This window comes from Carettochelys insculpta, chromosome 12 (genome assembly GCF_033958435.1).
Source record: "Carettochelys insculpta isolate YL-2023 chromosome 12, ASM3395843v1, whole genome shotgun sequence".
Lineage (NCBI taxonomy): Eukaryota > Metazoa > Chordata > Testudines > Carettochelyidae > Carettochelys > Carettochelys insculpta.
The window spans coordinates 14,592,958-14,610,780 of NC_134148.1; the positions used below are offsets into that span (position 1 = coordinate 14,592,958).

Genomic DNA, 17,823 nt, shown 5'->3' on the forward strand with positions numbered 1-17,823 from the left:
AGGTCTGGTCTTCAGATTGAATGCTTTCCTGACCCTGATGACTGATTACATACAGCTCAAAGCAAATGCAATGTGTTAATCAACAATCAGTTTAAAAAATAAGGAAAAGTGGAAAAAGTTGATGGAAAACATATTTCTCCACTCTAAGGCACAGGGAACTTGGTGCCGCTGGAATTTGAGGGCAGGCACAGTCTGTTCCCTGTCAGTCCCAGGCTGCCTCCTCCGGGCCTAGCTGCACTGCAGGGATGCTGCAGGTCAGACACTTACTATGGGTGGCAGGACCCTTCTTCTCAGCATCAGCTCTTCCACAGTCTGGCCTGCAAGGTCTTTTGGCTGGTGGAGTCCCCCTGCACTGAGCCTCTAGCCAGAATCTCCCCTACTCTCCCCTGCTCCCCACCACACCCAACTCCAGCATGCTCCAGCCCTAGCTCCTCTTTCTCATGTGCCACCTCCAGTTCCTGGGCTTTTTCTCTGGCCCCTCTGGCTCTGTGGATGCAGCTCCACTCCCAGCATGGCTCTGCTCTCTGCGCTGTGGCTCCAAATTTCTGGCTGCAGCTCTTCCCCCAGCATGGCTCTGCTTCTGGGCTGTGTCTCTGGCTGGCATGGCTCTCCTTTCAGCTCAGCTCAGGCACGTTGTCTTAGCTCCGCCTGCTCATCTGACCCAGGAAATTTAGCTGACACATAAGACAGGACTCTCCCCAGACTCCTCACTCCCTCATTGGCTTGCCTGCCCTGGCAATCAGGCTGACCTGGAGGGGTGGCCTCTTCCCATTGCTCCTGTGGCCTGTCAGTCTCAGGATCCTGATTTCTCAAAGACTTTCCCCCTTCCTTTCGATACTGGCTGCTAGCCAGCCAAAAACTCCCAGCAAGTTTTGTCAGGGAGTAGCAGTCCCCTTACAGGAATCTCTGGTCCTTAAGTATGACCTAATCCTTGAGGCTCATAGGAAAGAATCTGGGTTTTTTTGCAGGGGGAAGGGTGCATGTATGTCACACCAGAGAATTGTGACTTATAGAGGCAGCAAACCAGACAAGGGACTGATTACCTCTGCACACAGGGCAGTGTTTGTGGCAGCCACTGTCATATGACCTTGTTAGGTTAGAACAGATGGAGAGACATGAGGGTGCGCCTCAGGGATGGGAAGCGAGCAGATTCAAGCCGTGTGGTGTTAAAGCTCCAAGCTGATCCTCAAGGAACGGCTGAAAGGAACTGAGGTGTTATAACTGTGAGGGGATGGGGCACAAGCTCTCAAGCGACCATGAATCGGGGAACGAGTACCTCCTCCTGGCAGATGAACTTTTTGGCAGCCCAGCCAGAGGGCAGCTACGACATTATCCCATCAGCGCACCAGGGTAACTGAGCATGCCGATACAGAGGATATGCAAACCATGGCAGCAATTGAATTCACACCCCAACCCTCTGTCCGTGTGCCTTGTGTGCCGGAGAGCAGCATACAAGCATCTCCCTGGTAGAATTGGGAGGTGAGGCTCACTGGGGAGACATTGTTGATGTGACAGGACACAAGCGCATTTGACAAACTATTCAAACTCCATTCGGATGCAGCAAGCACTGACAAGCCGATGTGGGTGAGGGGTAAGGTGAGCCCTAAGGGCATGCTGATGGCCTGAGTTCTGGTGCACATGAGAGGAGGTTCTGGGATGCTGACAACGGGGTTGTGGGAGGGTGCTCCTTTTCACGTGGGGTTGGTGCACAGTGACGTAATGGCATTGAGCCAAGCAGGCTCAGAAACAAACCCACTCCACCTAGGGGTGTAAAGCACTAGATTTAACTGGGTCAGCAATTTAATGGGTGTGGCGGGGAGGCAGCTGGGCTGTAGCGGCCCTCTGCTGCAGACGGGCTGCTCTGGTCGGGCTGGAGTGCCCCCTGCACGCTGCCAGTGTGATTGGGACCTAGGCTGCTGTGGCCTGGCTGGAGCGTTCCTGCCTGTGGTACTGCCATGGACGGGGGACACTCCAGCGCGGCTGGAGCAGTCCCTGTCCACAGTAACCTGGTCTGGGAGCACTGTGGGCAGGGATGGCTGGGCTGGAGCTGCCTCCCCAGCCACCTCTTCCCAGATGGCCTTTCTACTCCAGAGCCACCTGAGGCTGCTCTGTGTTGGCTGGAGTGCCTCTGCCTGGGGTGATCCACTGGGGCTAGAGCATCCCCTTGCCCATGGCGGGCAGGCGGGTGGGCGGGTGGCTGCTCTAGCCCATCCCAATTTGCTGTAACCGGTAAGCCTCATGCATGTAACATCCCTAACTCAATCCCCATCCCATGACCAAAGTGGGCTCATTGCCTCTTACCAGGGAAACTGCAGTGCTGAGTATGGCTGTGGCCAAAACTCCCATCTGGAAGTAGGGAAATTGAGGCAGGGCTGAAGACTTCTAGAAGCTAAATCTCTCTGGGAGCAGGGGCATTGAGTCTGGTCGAGAATGCTGCTAGACTCTGGTCTCTGCTCAATGGTGGGAAAGCCTGGATAAGTGTAAAGCAAGCCGTAGGGCTGTACGAGAAGCAGTGGCTGAGAGGAGCACATAAATCTCACACTACGGTCAAATGCACATGAATCTGAGAGCACCAAGGGAGGAAAGCTGCTTGCCTACCCTAGCAGGTGGGCAGGAGAAGGGAACTTGGCTTTGGGGAAGGTGGAGGGAGCCTGATTTCCCAAGCTGTGGGATTCTCTAGATATCAGACGCACTGTGGGGCTAAAGCCCACTCTACAGCCCAGAGATCCAACCAAAGAGTTGTATAGTGACTTAGTTCCATGCAAAGTGAGGTGCAGGAAGTCAGGCCTGTCACCCGAGGGGTGCACTTGGAAGGGACTGAAGGGTTGAAAGTGCAGTCTGCCATTCAAACATGATAACCTATTTAATGGTCTTGCCTCTGGTGCGTTACTGATCTTTGACCTCTCATCGCCACTGGAAAGCTGAGGGGCTGCAGAAAGAATCTCAGCATAGAACCAGATCAGTGCACGTTCCTCAAAACCACACTGGGGCAGGAGCACAAGTGGAGGGTAATTTAAAAAATGAATCCGAATGCTTGCCCAGCTTCTGATTTCTGCCCTGGTTGGGTAAAGTCTACAGTTTACTTTGGACAGAGACCAGTAAGTTAAATTTGAGAACCAAGAACATTCTTTCAATTTGTATGAAAATCATGAATAACCAGCTATTCCTGTTTCCAAATTACAGTTTACTTCTGTGAAATAATACTGCTTCTTTGACACGTCCATCATTCTCATCACATTCCAGCCTGCAAATAGCACTCAAGTGTATGCTGCCTGAGTCACAGCTTTTCAGCAGGGGCTGCTGACAACAGTAAAAAGACAAATTTATGTCTTACCCAACTTAATAAAATACTTAGAAGAACTGAAGTGATAAATAGCTGTTGACACATCAAAACCTGCCTATTTTATGTACGCTATTAATGGCAGTTCCCAGTTTTCTTTTGTAAATAGGATGATATCTGCTTAGAGGACTGTTTAGCAGTGGTGTGGAAGTACTCCAGCCAAATGAAGGAGCAATTCCAGTGAAATCAGTACTCTTAAACATGGGGTTTTGCCATCACTTTCATCCCTAGATCAGGAGAAATGTAAACAAATTATAGTTAAGTGCGTGTATGTGCCCGTCTCTGACGGAGGGATAATAAGGATCGTAGCTACTCAAAGCATATTGTAAGGTATGCCTATGCTAGGGTAAGCCCAGGCTGAAGCCTAACCCCCTCCACCCCTTTGTATCCTAGGGCTTAGACTCAAAGTCCCAGAACCTTTTAGGGCTGAATGTCCCAAGCCCAGGGTAAGCTGGGACCTAGTTTCAAGCCCTATTGCCCTCCTGTGGGTACGTGACTCTGGCTTCATTTAGGTCCTAGAGGCCCTCTGTGGTGCAGTTTGTTGTACTCTATGGCAAACAGAAACCAAGACCCCTTTGCAAATGCTAGCAGCTCAGTTCAGTGCTAAGCCATTGTCTGCTGAACACCAGTCTGCCAGCCTGCTGCCAGATCGCCTGTAGAATTGTCAGTGGAGACCCATCAGAAGAAGCTGTTTGCAAAGAGAGCTGTTTCCTGGTCACAAGAACACATCTAGAGATTGATGCATGCTGTCTGGGCAGCCCTGCACACGCAGCCCCGTGGAGAGAAGGGCGGAGGGGCGTGGGACATAGGGCAGAGTAGGGACCAAATGGCTGCCTTGCAGACAGGGGGAGCAGCAGAGCTCTTGGCTCTGTATGACTGGGAGAAGGATGGACCCCCCAACCCCCCAGCCATTCCCTCTCCCTGTAGGACAGCCACTTGGTCCCTGCTGTGCTTTCTGGGCTGTGAGTGCGGGGGTGCCAGGGCCACTGTCTGGGTGGCACTTGAGCCAGCCCCCAAACCTCTCAGCCATGTCCTGGGACTACAGCTCCTGCTTTGTGCTGTGTGGAGCTTTCCCAGAGGAGGGAGCAAAGCTGATAGGCAGGAGATGGCTCCTAGCTGTCAGGATGTTGGGAGTCATCCATCCCTGGCCATGAGAGAGAGCACTGCCATAGCCCCTTCTTGCAGGGCTGTGCTTGGTCCCACTCTTTCCAGTCGTAGCCCCATACAAGGGTGCAATGATGGAAAAATTTGTACTGCTGCTGCCGGTGTCATATTTCCCTTGCAATTAGAGAGGATTTTAGTCCCCAGGGCTGCCAGTCCTAGTAACTTTCGTAAGTATTATTCACATGTGGTTTTAACACCTAAATTTTAAATGGAGGCTATTTCCATACCCATGAGCATTACTTAATTAACCACTGGTGCAGTGGAGTAGGTAAGTCCATATGGACTCTCCTTTGCCCTTCAAACATGGAAGCTGGGGTTGCCAACTCTTCCGTTGCCCTGGAGTCTGTGGGAGTTTAAGATTAATCTTCAATTAAAGATGTCAAGTGACAAAATCCCTAGAAGTACATCCAACCAAAATTGGAAGGTGAGGTTCTGTGCTGTGCAATGCAGAACTGAGGGTCAGGACTAGTGAGGCTTCAGGTGGGTCCTGGGCTGCTTTAGATGGCTCTGGGGGCTGTCCAAAATCTCCAGAGCTGTGTACTGGGGTGTGGTCTCTGACAGAGCCGGACATAGATGGTGTGTGTGGGTCATGTGGGTGGAAGGGTGTGATGAGAGGAGCTTCCTTCTCCCTCTGTGCCTGTCCCCTGTCATGTTCGGTCCCTATTGCTGGCCGCAGGAAATGTGCCAGAGGAGAGCCTCAGCAGGGGAAGAAACTCTTCCCCCACCTGCCTTCCTCAGTATCTCTGGTGGGACAGAGAGAGAGGCAGCCCCAAGCTGCGTGCAGGGGCAGGAGACTGCTGAGCAGAGACCTCTGGGGTGCTCATGCATCCTCCACTTTAGACTGTGCCTTGCCCCTGCGTATGAAGAGGCAGGAATTTTCTATGGAGCAGGGGTTATCACCCAGCTGTTTTCTGCGGTTCCTACATAGAGGAAATCGTTGTCTTTACAGATGTCAAGCTTTTGGGGGCATTTATGCCACTTCATCCCTTCTGGATGGCATAAGGGGCCCAGAATCAGGGGTAGATGGGAGAATCTCAGCAGGCAATTTTCATCTGTCTCAGTCAAAATGGAGTAATAAATCATAGAACATTAGGAGACTTACAGTTAAACTTTAATACTGTACTAAAGAAGAAATGTGCAATGCTCAAAATTCATCCGTTCCTCTAGTTTTGAGATTTTATTTATAGACATGCCATTTGATGTGTCACCCTGAGCTGAACACATGCAGTGATAAGCAATACCTTCTCCTAGAGGCTACAGAATCCCAAATTACCAGTCTGATTCCCTCATCAGTTTAACAGTGGTTACCTAGCTTGATGAATTCTCTTCCCACCTCATTATAGCTCATCATGCGGTCCCCTGGATCCTAGCTCATGCCAACTGAAACAAAAAGAGGAATGCACAGTGAGGGCTAAATAAAGGTTAGAAGGTGTAAACCTATCCTGCTGATCTTATAATGTAGTCTTAGATGCTAAACCAACTTTATGATCATGTTTGACACTTTTTATGCTGTAGATGACTGAGAGATATACTGTCAGGGTAATCTTCAGTGTGTCTCAGAAGGTTATTTAGATTATTTCCTTGCTTTCAAGATCTCATTAGTCAAAATGTTCTTTCTTTCTGCCCAGGTTTAGATTTTGACATAACGCAAAGATGATAACTTTAGAAATAAATGTACCTTCTTATTTAAAAATCATTCTGACAAGTGAAACCTTTATCAGATTTAGCCGTTTGGCCTCTAAAGACATTCTTTTAAAGAAAACCAAACACATTCAGCCCTAGAAGAACATCTACCTGCCATGTAAGATATCGAGTCATCCCTGTGACATGTCAGGACCCCCTCGGGATTGTTATATGATATGCCAAGACGCAATTGAGCCTGTTTCCCATGATAACTTGGGCGCCTGGTACTCTGTCTTACTGCGTCAGACATGGCAGCCTGCTGCATCACAGGGTTGGGCCCCCGAAAGCTGCAGTATACCTGTCTCCAGCACATAAGTACACAGCCTCTCTGGGAGCTGAACTCTAGATCTGCCTTATGCTGTATAGAGGTCTGTATGGTATAAACTGGTGAAATTTGCTCTCTTTCTTAGTGTAAGAAGGGCTGTGCACAGACGCCTTGCCCCCTGAGGTAATACTTATTTAGACTGGGTTTATTAAGTAAAAAAGTATTTCAGTAAGTATAGAAGGTAGGATATAAACAATGTAAGCTACTTAAATAAAGCAGAAGATGAATGCTAAGGTTAATACACTAAAGAAACTAGTTACATGTAATATCTCATCCTCAAAGTTATTCGAATCAATGTCTTTCACAGGCTGGAAAGTCTTTCACTTGGCCCCAGTCCTTCCCCAAAGACAGTCTTAGATGTTGCAGCTGCTGTCTTGGGTAGGGTAGCAAGGGTGAACTGACAACCTAGATTATCTCGCTCTCCACCCTTCAGTGGGTATTGCAGAAGATGAGAATCCTTTGTCTTCAGTCTTAACTTTCCCCCTGCTCTTGTGGAAAAATACAACATCCAAGATGGATCCCAGCAACAGGTGACATGCCGCATGTCTTGGTAGGACCCACCATAGCCCCCTCCTCCCAAGCATATAGGAAAAGCAAGTCTATTCACAGACCTCCAAGTGACGGCCTTTAAATTCTTTGAATATTGCTGATAGCCATCACTTAATATGACAACAAGAGTAACACAGGTTTATATTTCTCATTTCTTACTTCAAATACGGGAATGATACATGCATATAAACGGGATAATTATCTGCAGTGCGATCTCACATAAAGTATCTTGCATAAATCATATCCTATTCATAAGCATATTCCCATAAAGAATATGGAGTGCCTTGTCAGAATCCCATTGTAGCTTTTGTCTCTGTGAGCTTTGATTTCTCAGGTACCTTGAGTGGATCTTTTTTTAAAGACTCCTTTTCAGGAGTGGATTTTCTGTCTTCTCCTTTACATACACTGTGCCTCGTTGGAACTAGATGTAACCCATGTCTGCTAGGTGTGGCAGTCTGTCCCCTGGAGGTTATGCTTGCACTATGAAGTAAAGTCAAATTTATCAAAGTTGAATTTGTAACCCCGAATTTTATAAAGTCAAAGTCAATTGTCCACAACTTCCAACAAAGCTGACTTAGTGGCTCCACTAATTGCCAAAGTTTGACTGTTGCTGCAGTGCATTGTGGGAACCTATCCCACAGTTCCCTGAGCCCCATTGCATTTTGTTTTTTTTCACTGCTGCTGAAAAAGTTTCCTGCAAATGACCTTAAGGCCTGTGCAGGTCCTATATTGCATAGCCCTTGAAACAAGGTGCCATTTTTCAGAAGTCTCTTTTCCCAGTGAGGTGGGCTATGTCTACACTAGCCCAAAACTTTGAAATGGCCATGCAAATGGCCATTTCAAAGTTTACTAATGAAGTGCTGAAATATGTATTCAGCGCCTCATTAGCATGTGGGCGGCCACGGCACTTTGAAATTGGTGCGGCTCGTCCAGACGGGGCTCCTTTTGGAAAGGACACCGGCTACTTCGAAGTTGCCTTATTCCCATCTGCTCATAGGAATAAGGGGATTTCGAAGTAGCTGGGGTCCTTTTGAAAAGAAGCCCCGTCTGGACGAGCCGCGTGGAGGCGAGCCGCGTCAATTTCGAAGTGCTGTGGCCGCCCGCACGCTAATGAGGCGCTGAATATGTATTTCAGCACTTCATTAGTAAACTTCGAAATGGCCATTTGCATGGCCATTTCAAAATTTTTGGCTAGTGTAGACACGGCCATAATGTTTGAGTCATCTGCATCATGGAACTTTTAACCAAATGTGCCCTGATAGCACCCACTGTCATATTCCCAGACTGCATTGCCCTCATTCCCCCCATGTCAAACCAAACGGCCAATTTCAGAAGGAAATGCGGAGTGGGGAATCCCAGAGGGTGTTGGTGTTCAGTGGTTAGCGTCACTCAGAAGAAGACAAGGAAAGACCGAGTGCCTATCTTTCTAGTGGTTAGGCTCTCTTCCTCCGTTGAAAATCATGTGAACAGGCACCCAGTGAAAAAATACCTCAATCCCATGGTAGATTAAGGCCAGATCACATGCAGCAAGATACGGGGGGATGCCAGAGGGCTTAGGTGTGTAGTAATGTAACTGCCTGTGTGCATGAGAGAAGGGGGAGAGAGAGTGCACAAGTGCCATTCGCAGTGCCGCGAGTCAGGGAACTGTCAGTCCCACGTATTGGGGTGTATGTTCTCCAGGTGCCTGTGCCCGTGCCCTGTTAACAGGAACCTCAACATTCCCCTGGGGAAAGAACACTGAGTGTGAGTCTCCAGAGCAAACTATAGTGTATCCAAACGGATCAGTAAAGGTGTTCAGGCTACAATAATCTACAGGCGTTTCATAAAACCTGTAAATTCACTTACATTCAGTGGGGCTGGGCACCTTTTGTCCCCACTCAAGAATTATTCTGCCGGTGAATAGCAAGGATGCTTTTCCGGTTCTGACAGTGCCACGTTAAGAGGTACCTCAGGTCTCCCCTGGGGAAGGAACACATTTCATGGGGGAGAGCAGCAGGGCTGGGAGCTGTCCCCTCCCAACCCCCGTGGAAATGCAGGAAACAGGACATTGCAGAGACTGTGTGCTCCCCCCGCAAGCCACAAGCTTTGGGAAACGGGGCAGTGGGGGCTGGGGCAGCCTGCAATATAGCTATTTGTGGGGCCAGCCCCGCAAACCTCAGAAGCCAGGAGCTGTCATGAGGCTCCTGTTAGAATTATGCAGGCACCAGAATGAGGGGGGCCGGTCCACAATGAAGCTATGGCCAAGGCCAGCCTCCCCAGGCCTTGGGAGCCAGGGGCTCTTACGAGGCTCCTGTTAGCCAGGTGCAGGTACCAAGGTATAGGGAAGGCCCTGCAGGGGCTGCAGCCAGCCAGCCCCCCAAAATCTTGGCTGCAGGGGGAGAATTTTCCCCCTTCCCATGTCAGCCAGCTGATAACAGTCTTTGCCACGGGGCGACAGCCAACCCCAAAAATCTTCCCCACCTTTGGAGCCATGCTGCTGTCTGGAAGCCTGCTCGGCACTGCACCACAGGCACCTGTTTTTATTGGGTTGGGAGCTAGACAAGTGGTGCAGTTGGCGAGGGGATAGACCTCCCAACTGCATGGTGCCTGTGGGGGAGTGGGGGCTGCCCCCGTACAAATGTGAACCGCAGAAATTTCTTGGCCTCTCATCCAAGCATGGCCCTCGCAGACTAGCCGCCACGTGGTGTGGTGGGGTGGGAGCTGGCCCACAGCATGGCATCTGGGAGGCCTAGCCATGTGATGAGGTGGGGGCTTGACACTCGACTGCATGATGCCTGTGTGGGAGTGGGGCCTCCACCTACAAATGTGAAGCTCTGAAAAAAATCTCTCTACTCTCCTGGTAGATCCTGTGCAGGGAAGAAGCCTTCACCCTGCACAGGACACGATGCCCCACGGTCTCATGTGTCGTGTCTGGTCCTCACAGCCACGCTACCATGTGCTCTGTTGGGGCAAGGGGGCTAGCCACCAGATAAAATGAGACCTTGGCTCTCCTAATGGCTTCATGCTGGTGCTTTCTAAAGTGGCTAGATGTGATCACCCGGCTAATCATAAAGAAATGAATTCAAAATGCTGGGCTTCCTATTTCCTACTTCCTGGTAACCTGGAGCGATGACCTGAAAAGGCATCTTGAGGGGCACTGTGGGACAGTTTCAGGGCTAATAAAACCAATTTCAGACCTGGTTAATCGACCCTGCTTTAGCCTGATGTTGCACATTCGATTTTTTGAATAACTTCATTGGGAAGTCAGCAGTACAGAAGTTGTCATTACAGCCACTTAGAATCAACTTAATGAGTGCTGGGATATAGAGCCTTAAATTCAACTTTGGCTCCTAGTGTAGAACAGCCCTTAGTGGCAGCTAGAGCAGGGGTGTGGCACCTTTTTTTTTTTTTCAATCAGGGGCCATTGACCAACGTTAAAAATCAGCCAGGGACAATACACGGCCCTGTGGTTCAGGAGGCACCCCTTGCAGCTTCCCCTAGCTCCAGGATGGGGCCAGAAATGAGGAATAGGGATACACATCTCAAAGAACCTCAGTTACTAGACAAGGTGAGAAACTTCCTCTCGTATGGAGGCCTTGTGGTGTCAACCGATTTTCACTAGGGAAGACGAGGAGACTACAGACTTAACTTCTAAGCCTGACCTTATCAAAATTTGACCCCATGTCTTTAAAATACCAAGAAACCAATCGGTCTTTTACTTGGTGTATAAATTTAATTCTGTGGTTTGCTGAAGAGTGCACATTCAAATCCAACAGAATAAACTGCTTTCGTACAGTCATTTGTGTTTGTTGCCCCTCTGTTGTAGAATGCACGGTATGATAAGAATGGATTAATACTATTGTTGGACTCCTATAGTAGGCATCCTTCGATCCTGAGGGATCGTGGGTTTGCACCCCAGTTGGACTGATTCGAGCAGCTTCTTCTGTGGCTGTGCAGTCCAATCTAGGAATGGCAGTCCTTTCCGCACTGTGAGCAGCAGTAGGCAGATGTCGCTCTGGTATCACAGGCACGGATCTTCCTGAGGGATCTCCTGTCTTCCGCTTCCTTCACCAAGGTAGTTTCATACACAATAAGAGCTTCCTTCACTCCCTGTTTCCAGGCATACGTGTCTGAGGTGAGCGAATGCCAGGTGCTCACACTGACAGAGAGCGTGCTGAGGTCACGCTTGCACGTGTCCTTGTAGCACAATTTAGGTCGCCCTTTCGGCCTCTTTCCAGACGCCAGTTCACCGAAGAGGAGGTCCTTCGGTATTCAGCCGTCCAGCATGCGTGAGACATGGCCCAGCCAGCGCATACGCCTCTGTTTGAGAAGGGTGAACATGGAGGCAGTGCCTGCCCTCTGAAGCACTGCGCTATTGGGGACCTTGTCCTGTCATGAGATACCAAGTATGCGCCTAAGGCAGCGCATGTGGAATGTGTTGAGCCGCTGCTCTTGTTTTGAGCATAAAGTCCATGTTTCACTGGCATACAGCAGTGTGCTCAAAACACAGGCTGTGTAGACCTGCACCTTGGTGTGTACAGTGAGCTTATTGTTAGCCCATACTCTCTTTGTCAGCCTGGAGAGTGTTGTGGTGGCTTTTCCAATGCGCTTGTTGATCTTGCTATCAAGTGACAAGTTGTCCGAGATCATCGAGCTGAGGTACACGAACTCATGGACGACTTCCAGTTCGTAGTCTAGCATGCTGATAGATGGCTCATTAGCCATGTTTTGGCCCATCACCTGGGTCTTCTTTAAGCTGATTGTGAGGCCAGATTCCATGCATGCATCCGCAAAGCGAGTTATGAGTGACTGCAGTTCCTGCTGAGTGTGAGCAGCAATAGCTGCATCGTCAGCAAAAAGGAACTCCCTTAGACACTTCGTAAGCACCCTGCTCTTCGCTCTAAGCCTCGACAGTTTGAAGAGGTTGCCATCCATTCTCGTGCAGAGAGAGATGCCCTCTGTAGCAGTTCCAAAGGCATATTTGAGCAAAACTGCAAAGAAGATGCTGAACAGTGTTGGAGCCAGCACACACCCCTGCTTCACTCCGCTGAGAATCTCAAAGCATTCGGATGTGGATCCGTCGTATACGACGGTCCCCTTCATGCCTTCATGGAAGGCCCTAATAATGCTGAGCAGAACTGGGAGACAGCCGATCTTAGCCAGAGTCGCGAGCAGACCTTTTCTGCTGATGAGGTCAAATGCCTTGGTCAGGTTGATGAAGGCAATATACAGAGGTTTGTTCTGCTCCCTGCACTTTTCTTATAGTTACCTAACAGAGAAAACAATGTCTGTGGTGGACCGTTCAGCTCTGAACCCACACTGAGACTCAGGGTGGACTCTCTCCACAAGAACACTGAGCCTCTTCAGAACAACATGTGCAAATAGCTTCCCCACGGTACTGAGAAGGGAGATGCCGCGATAGTTGTTACAATCGCTTTTGTCACCCTTGTTCTTGTAGACAGTAACGATGTTAGCATCCCTCATATCTTGCAGTACGCTGCCTTCTCTCCAGCGTTGGCAAAGTATTCCATGCAGCTCTGAAACTAGGGTACCACTGGTGCATTTGAGGATTTCTGAGGGAATACTGTCTTTCCCTGGGGCTTTTCCAGAAGAGAGTGCTTTTAGTGCATCGCTGAATTCCTCCAAGGTGGGCTCAGCATCAAGTTCAGTCAGGTGTTTTGATCAAATGGACTCAAAGAAGCATAGAGAGATGGACTCTCGTACTCTAACAGATACAGTGATACAGCCATCTTCCTGATTTTTGTAAGCCCCATACAGCAATTTGTTAATAGCAATGAGCTGAACTGCAGGAGAACAATTCTTAAAAGAGGTTACTTGAACAGAATGTGCAAATCCTTCATTTGCCTATGCATATTGTCACTTTGGTACATGAATGGGCATCTTGTGTGCCTAAATGCTGAGGTGAGTCTCTGTATGGGAGATTGGGATATTTTGTCAAGGCACCTGCATGAGTCCCCAGTTTTTACTTGGTAGAACTTGTTCTCACTAAAACAATTCTGTTTTTTTTCTAACACAGTTCATTTGTTGTGTCCTGATGCATTTTCAGTTCAGCCAAGTATGTAGTAATCAGAACTGACTGTCTTTTTAAAATAGATAAATTAAAAATTTTAAATGCTCTTTTACATACCTAAATCAATATATTTGTCGCCATTCTTTTTACAAATTGATGTATTTCCAGTACAGTCATATCATTACCCCTGCTTAAAGCATTTTTGTTCTGATTCCATTATTTTGATATGATAGGCTTGATATGATAGTTTCAGCGCTCTGACTCTATGAATACTTGTTCATCCACAGGAATGTATTTCAATGCACATCAGCGCATATTGTACCATATTAGTTTAACCATCCGACATAATAAGATTTGTCTTGTCTCAAGCAGAAAAGCATTTATAGATATTAAGAGAATTTAGTACGCTTCTTGACTGTCACAGCATGTACCACTGTCTAGCTCAGAATCGCTCTTGAAGCTTCATGAAGCTCACCCCAGAAGTCATGGTAGTGTGGGCAGGTCAGGCATTTGTTTGCTCAGATTAATGTGTTTACGTGGGAGGACTGTGCCCTACTAAGTCACCCCTATCTGAAAATCAAATTAATGAGAGTGAGTTCAGAGGAACTTGTGTCCCTTGCTGTAGTACAGTTTATACCTCCCTGCTGGACCATGGATGTTGCTAGACCGGAGAGTGCTGGACCAGTGAAGTTCAACCTGTAGTACTACAGTCAAGTTTTTGCTCTGCTGACTGACAATTATCCCTTCAGGGAAAAGTTTGTCTCTGACTCAGAGATTTAAACTCCCTCTAGCTCATAGCTGTGCTTTGGCTGGGAGGCAGTCAGAAAGTGAGAGGTGCCAAGCAGTCCAGAAATCAGCTTTCACACTGCCTTCTGGGAACAACAACAAACTGGCAACACACAGCACTCTAAATCCAAAGATCTCAAAACAAGTGCAAGCTTTATTAAGGGAAGCTGCACACCACCACTGTGAGGGATGCAAGTATTACTACCCTTGTATGTAGGGTAAATTAAGATACAGATGTTAAGTGACTTGCCCAAAATTATGCAGCGGTTCTGTGCCAGTGTCAGAAGTTCAACTTAGTTTTTTAGGGTTCTAAATATAGAACTTGAGTCCCAGTTGTGCTGTGTAGCCCTGCCTGGCAACTGAGGCAAAAAGGTTGTCCTTTGTAGTTGCAGACTATCAGGACTCCACAGCATACACTGGAAATGGGAGAAGGATTCTGAGAAAAATCAGATTGCAAAGGAGTGATCTGAAATGCTTTGCCTTCCCTGGTACAGACCCTGAGCTGAAAGTCTTGCTGCCACTACACCACCATTCTGCTTGGGGCTTGCATGGCCTAAAACAGGCCTGTATGCGGGGAAGGGGGCAGTTCCATATCCTGTTTCTTTCCCTGCTGTGCTGTAGAGGGGAAGCCTGCAGTACATGAGGGGCACCCTGGGAGCCATCGTTCCTTGTCCAGCTCCCTCCTAGAGAGCTGGCCCTGGAGCAAGGACAGGACTACCTTTCCCAGTATGCCCTTGGCTGCTAGCAAGAGGAAAGGGAGGGGGATGCTGTGAGACCCCTGAACAGCACTTGTGCGTGGAGAGAGCTGCTGCAAGAGGGTGGCACTGTGAGTGGAACATGTGAGTTCACAGGGAGTAGGTGGCTTTGGCTCAGATCTCACCCTCAGAAGACTGAGGTATTTTGGAACATTGTTTTTCACTTACGATATTACAACAAGATCCCAGAAGGTAATTTCTATAAAACTTAATTACTGTACACGTTTCAGTATGTTATAACAAAATCATTTTACAAATTACTGTTTCTACTGAAATTTTTCCTTAACCTCTCTTATGCATGCTCGTTGCAGGGCTATCCTTTATATTTAAAAAAAATTGCCATCCACATTTACAAAAACATTTTTGCATGCCATTGAGTGCCGTACCATCCCACTGTGGTCAAAGGGTGTTGAGGCCACTAAGCTGCTTTTAGAAGACACCTTTCAAGAATGAGGTTCATGAGGACCCTACAAAATCAGAATAAGGTGATAGGCAAGTCCTCTTATTACTATTGCACTCAAATTAACTGCTTCTGTAACCTGGCACTGGGATTTTACCTTTTGTTGTTAAGTGTATTGTGTGAAATTCACTACTGTGGACAGTGCTATCAAGAGGCCTGTACATCACTTATCATCCCCTTAAGACTCGTTTTGAAGTCTTCAGAAGGAACAGTATAGACTCAGTTTATCTGATCTACTTTTGTTTTAAACAGAGGCTGGCTGCACTGTGACCTGGGTGTCTTCCTTAATGCAGATGACACTTTGGGGGTATTTTTTGCTTTCCTTCTCTTACCATATCTCCGGTTAATAATGTTCAAGGAAGCATGTCGCCTGCTGACTCTTTCCTTTGTGATTTATTTAGGAGCAGGTGGAAAAAGGAATGAGAGTGTTTCTCTGATTACTTGCAGGTGTGCAATGGTTTAGAACAGCCAAGGAAACAACAACGGTCTGACCTAAATGGACCAATTGACAACAATAATACAACAGAGGTAAGTACCATCGGTGCCTATTCTCCTCCCACTCCTGTCAAAAAAAACAAAACAAAAAACAAACCCACAAAAAAGTCTCTCACGGGCAGCAAATATTTCATTAAGGAAGGAAGGGTGACCTCTCTCTCTCCGAACCAACCACAGCTTCTATAACTGCATATTCCTTGTGGCCCACAAAGCTTCCATGAACCAGTGGCTGCAGCAGTCACTTTGTATAATCGCGCCTTTTAAATATACAGCCCTAATGGTAGTCCATCGATCTGACACAGCCCTAAAATGTTCAGGTTAAGGAGGAGACTTCAGAAATTCTTGAGTTCTGGGGCTATTGCAGAGTAAAGGTCACATCAGAAAGTCTTTCATTTCCTCTCCACCTCTGTCTTGTATGGAATTGCTGCATTTGGAGACAAAGGATTGCTGTAGGAGTTTGAATTCTCCCTACCAGCTGATCCACATGTCATCATTTCATTCCCTGCTGAAGGCCCAACTGCTTCACAACCTCTCAAGTGGCCTCTGTGGTGAGCTGTGCACCTGCTCCCTCAGCTGTGAAACAGGTGCCATAGACAGGCTAGTGGCACTGAAAAATGGAGCCAACGCATCTAAAAATGCAGAGGGAGGGTGTGCTGGGGGCCAGACATGGCGGTAAAGTAAAATCCAAACTCAAAATCGAAGGGGTCTGTTATTTCAAAAGGGAGTTTATGGTAGTAGTAAGCAGTTGGTAACATATATGAATATTTGCACGTACAAAAAGCCCTCTTCTGTCATGGGGGAGATTAACCCCTGTACTGGAGACATTAATGCTCAGACGGATATTATATTGCCTACAAGGGAGTCTGTGAACTGAATTTCCATTGATTAGGTTTAAAGTAGCACCTAGGGCCTCAGATAAGAAAAAGGACTGTGTTTGACACTGTGCTAACACAGAGAGGGTTCCAATGTGGACTAACTCTAGTTTTCCAGACTATTTTAAATTATAGACTTATTAATGTAATGGTATTTAAAAGCATTACACTGTTTAAATAGCAGCAATGTAAAACTCCAAAGAGAAAATTGAATATGTTAAAGAGTTCAGTATAGAAATGGATCTTGCATTATATTAATGGTCAGCTTGATTTTGCTATCTTGTTAGTAATACAGCGCATTATTTTTTACTTCCAAACAGACAAAGAAAGTGTCTTCCTTTCCAAGTTTTGTTGATGGTAAGTAAATTTGACTGTATTGTAACGTTACAGCAGTATAAAACAAAATACTCACCCCCCACATCCAAGATTTTTCAACTATGAAGTTTGAGTAAAAATCAGGCATAATTTATTTATGTATAAGCTAGTAAAGTTCTCACCTTGCTGTCATTAGAGCCTATATGTTGTGAATAATAAAACTATCCCTTCCTTAGGTTTGCCTTCACTGAGTTACCAGTAAAAAGCACAATGTAAATTTCAGCCTAATTTTTGTCCCCAAACTTGTCTGGTTCTCGAATTTTCTCTGTCAGTCCCAGAGTCTAATTCACTCTAATTTTTCCTCCCAAAGAGTCTACCTGCTCTCATACTTGGAGCTAGCTGAATCCATGTGAGAGTCTGAATCAGAAGCAGTGTTACAACTTCTATACGTGGTTCAGGCCACTGATTCTGAAAGGCTCAACAGAAGAGCTGTTAGGCTGTCACCTTTAAATATATTGGCCAGTTTTGTTTCATTATTCGCATTTTTCCATCTTATTGAAGTAGGGAAAATGTCTAACCTGATTCAGTAAGACATTTGTACATATGCCTGACTTTAAGCCCATAACTTACATGTGACTGCTCAAAGTTAGGCACATTAGGCTTAAGTACTTTGCTGAGTTAATTGTTTGGGTATCACTTTAATAACCAGCTAAAACACTAGCAAATGAAATTAATAGACTTTAAAACCAAAAGAGACCCTAATGGTGATCTAGTCTCTGTATGACCTCAGGTATAGCATAAGACGGCAAGTGATTCCTGCATGCCAGCTAGGACTTCTGGTTGAAATTGAATATCTCCCTTCTTATGAATGTTATCTACACAATCACTTCCTTGCATAACAATCATATTTTGGTCATACACAGTTCAGCTAGTTTCATCCTTTATGCTTATCCTGATCTTTTCCAGACTGACAATTTTGTTGTTTTCTTTATTAAAATAAGATCTTTTTCTAGAAAGACATAAACAACAACCAACCCTTCATAACTGGAAATATTTAAAAATAGGTTTA

At 46.9% G+C, this 17,823-nt stretch overlaps 1 protein-coding gene across 1 annotated transcript in view; it reads left to right on the top strand.

The window, feature by feature from the left end:
- Positions 1 to 17,823, top strand: part of APBA2 (amyloid beta precursor protein binding family A member 2) — a 220,024-nt gene that overhangs the window by 122,816 nt on the left and 79,385 nt on the right. The window contains exons 4-5 of the mRNA XM_075006553.1: positions 15,520 to 15,600; positions 16,760 to 16,796. Of these exons, the coding sequence (XP_074862654.1) occupies positions 15,520 to 15,600; positions 16,760 to 16,796 (118 nt within the window). The remainder of the gene's footprint in view (positions 1 to 15,519; positions 15,601 to 16,759; positions 16,797 to 17,823) is intronic.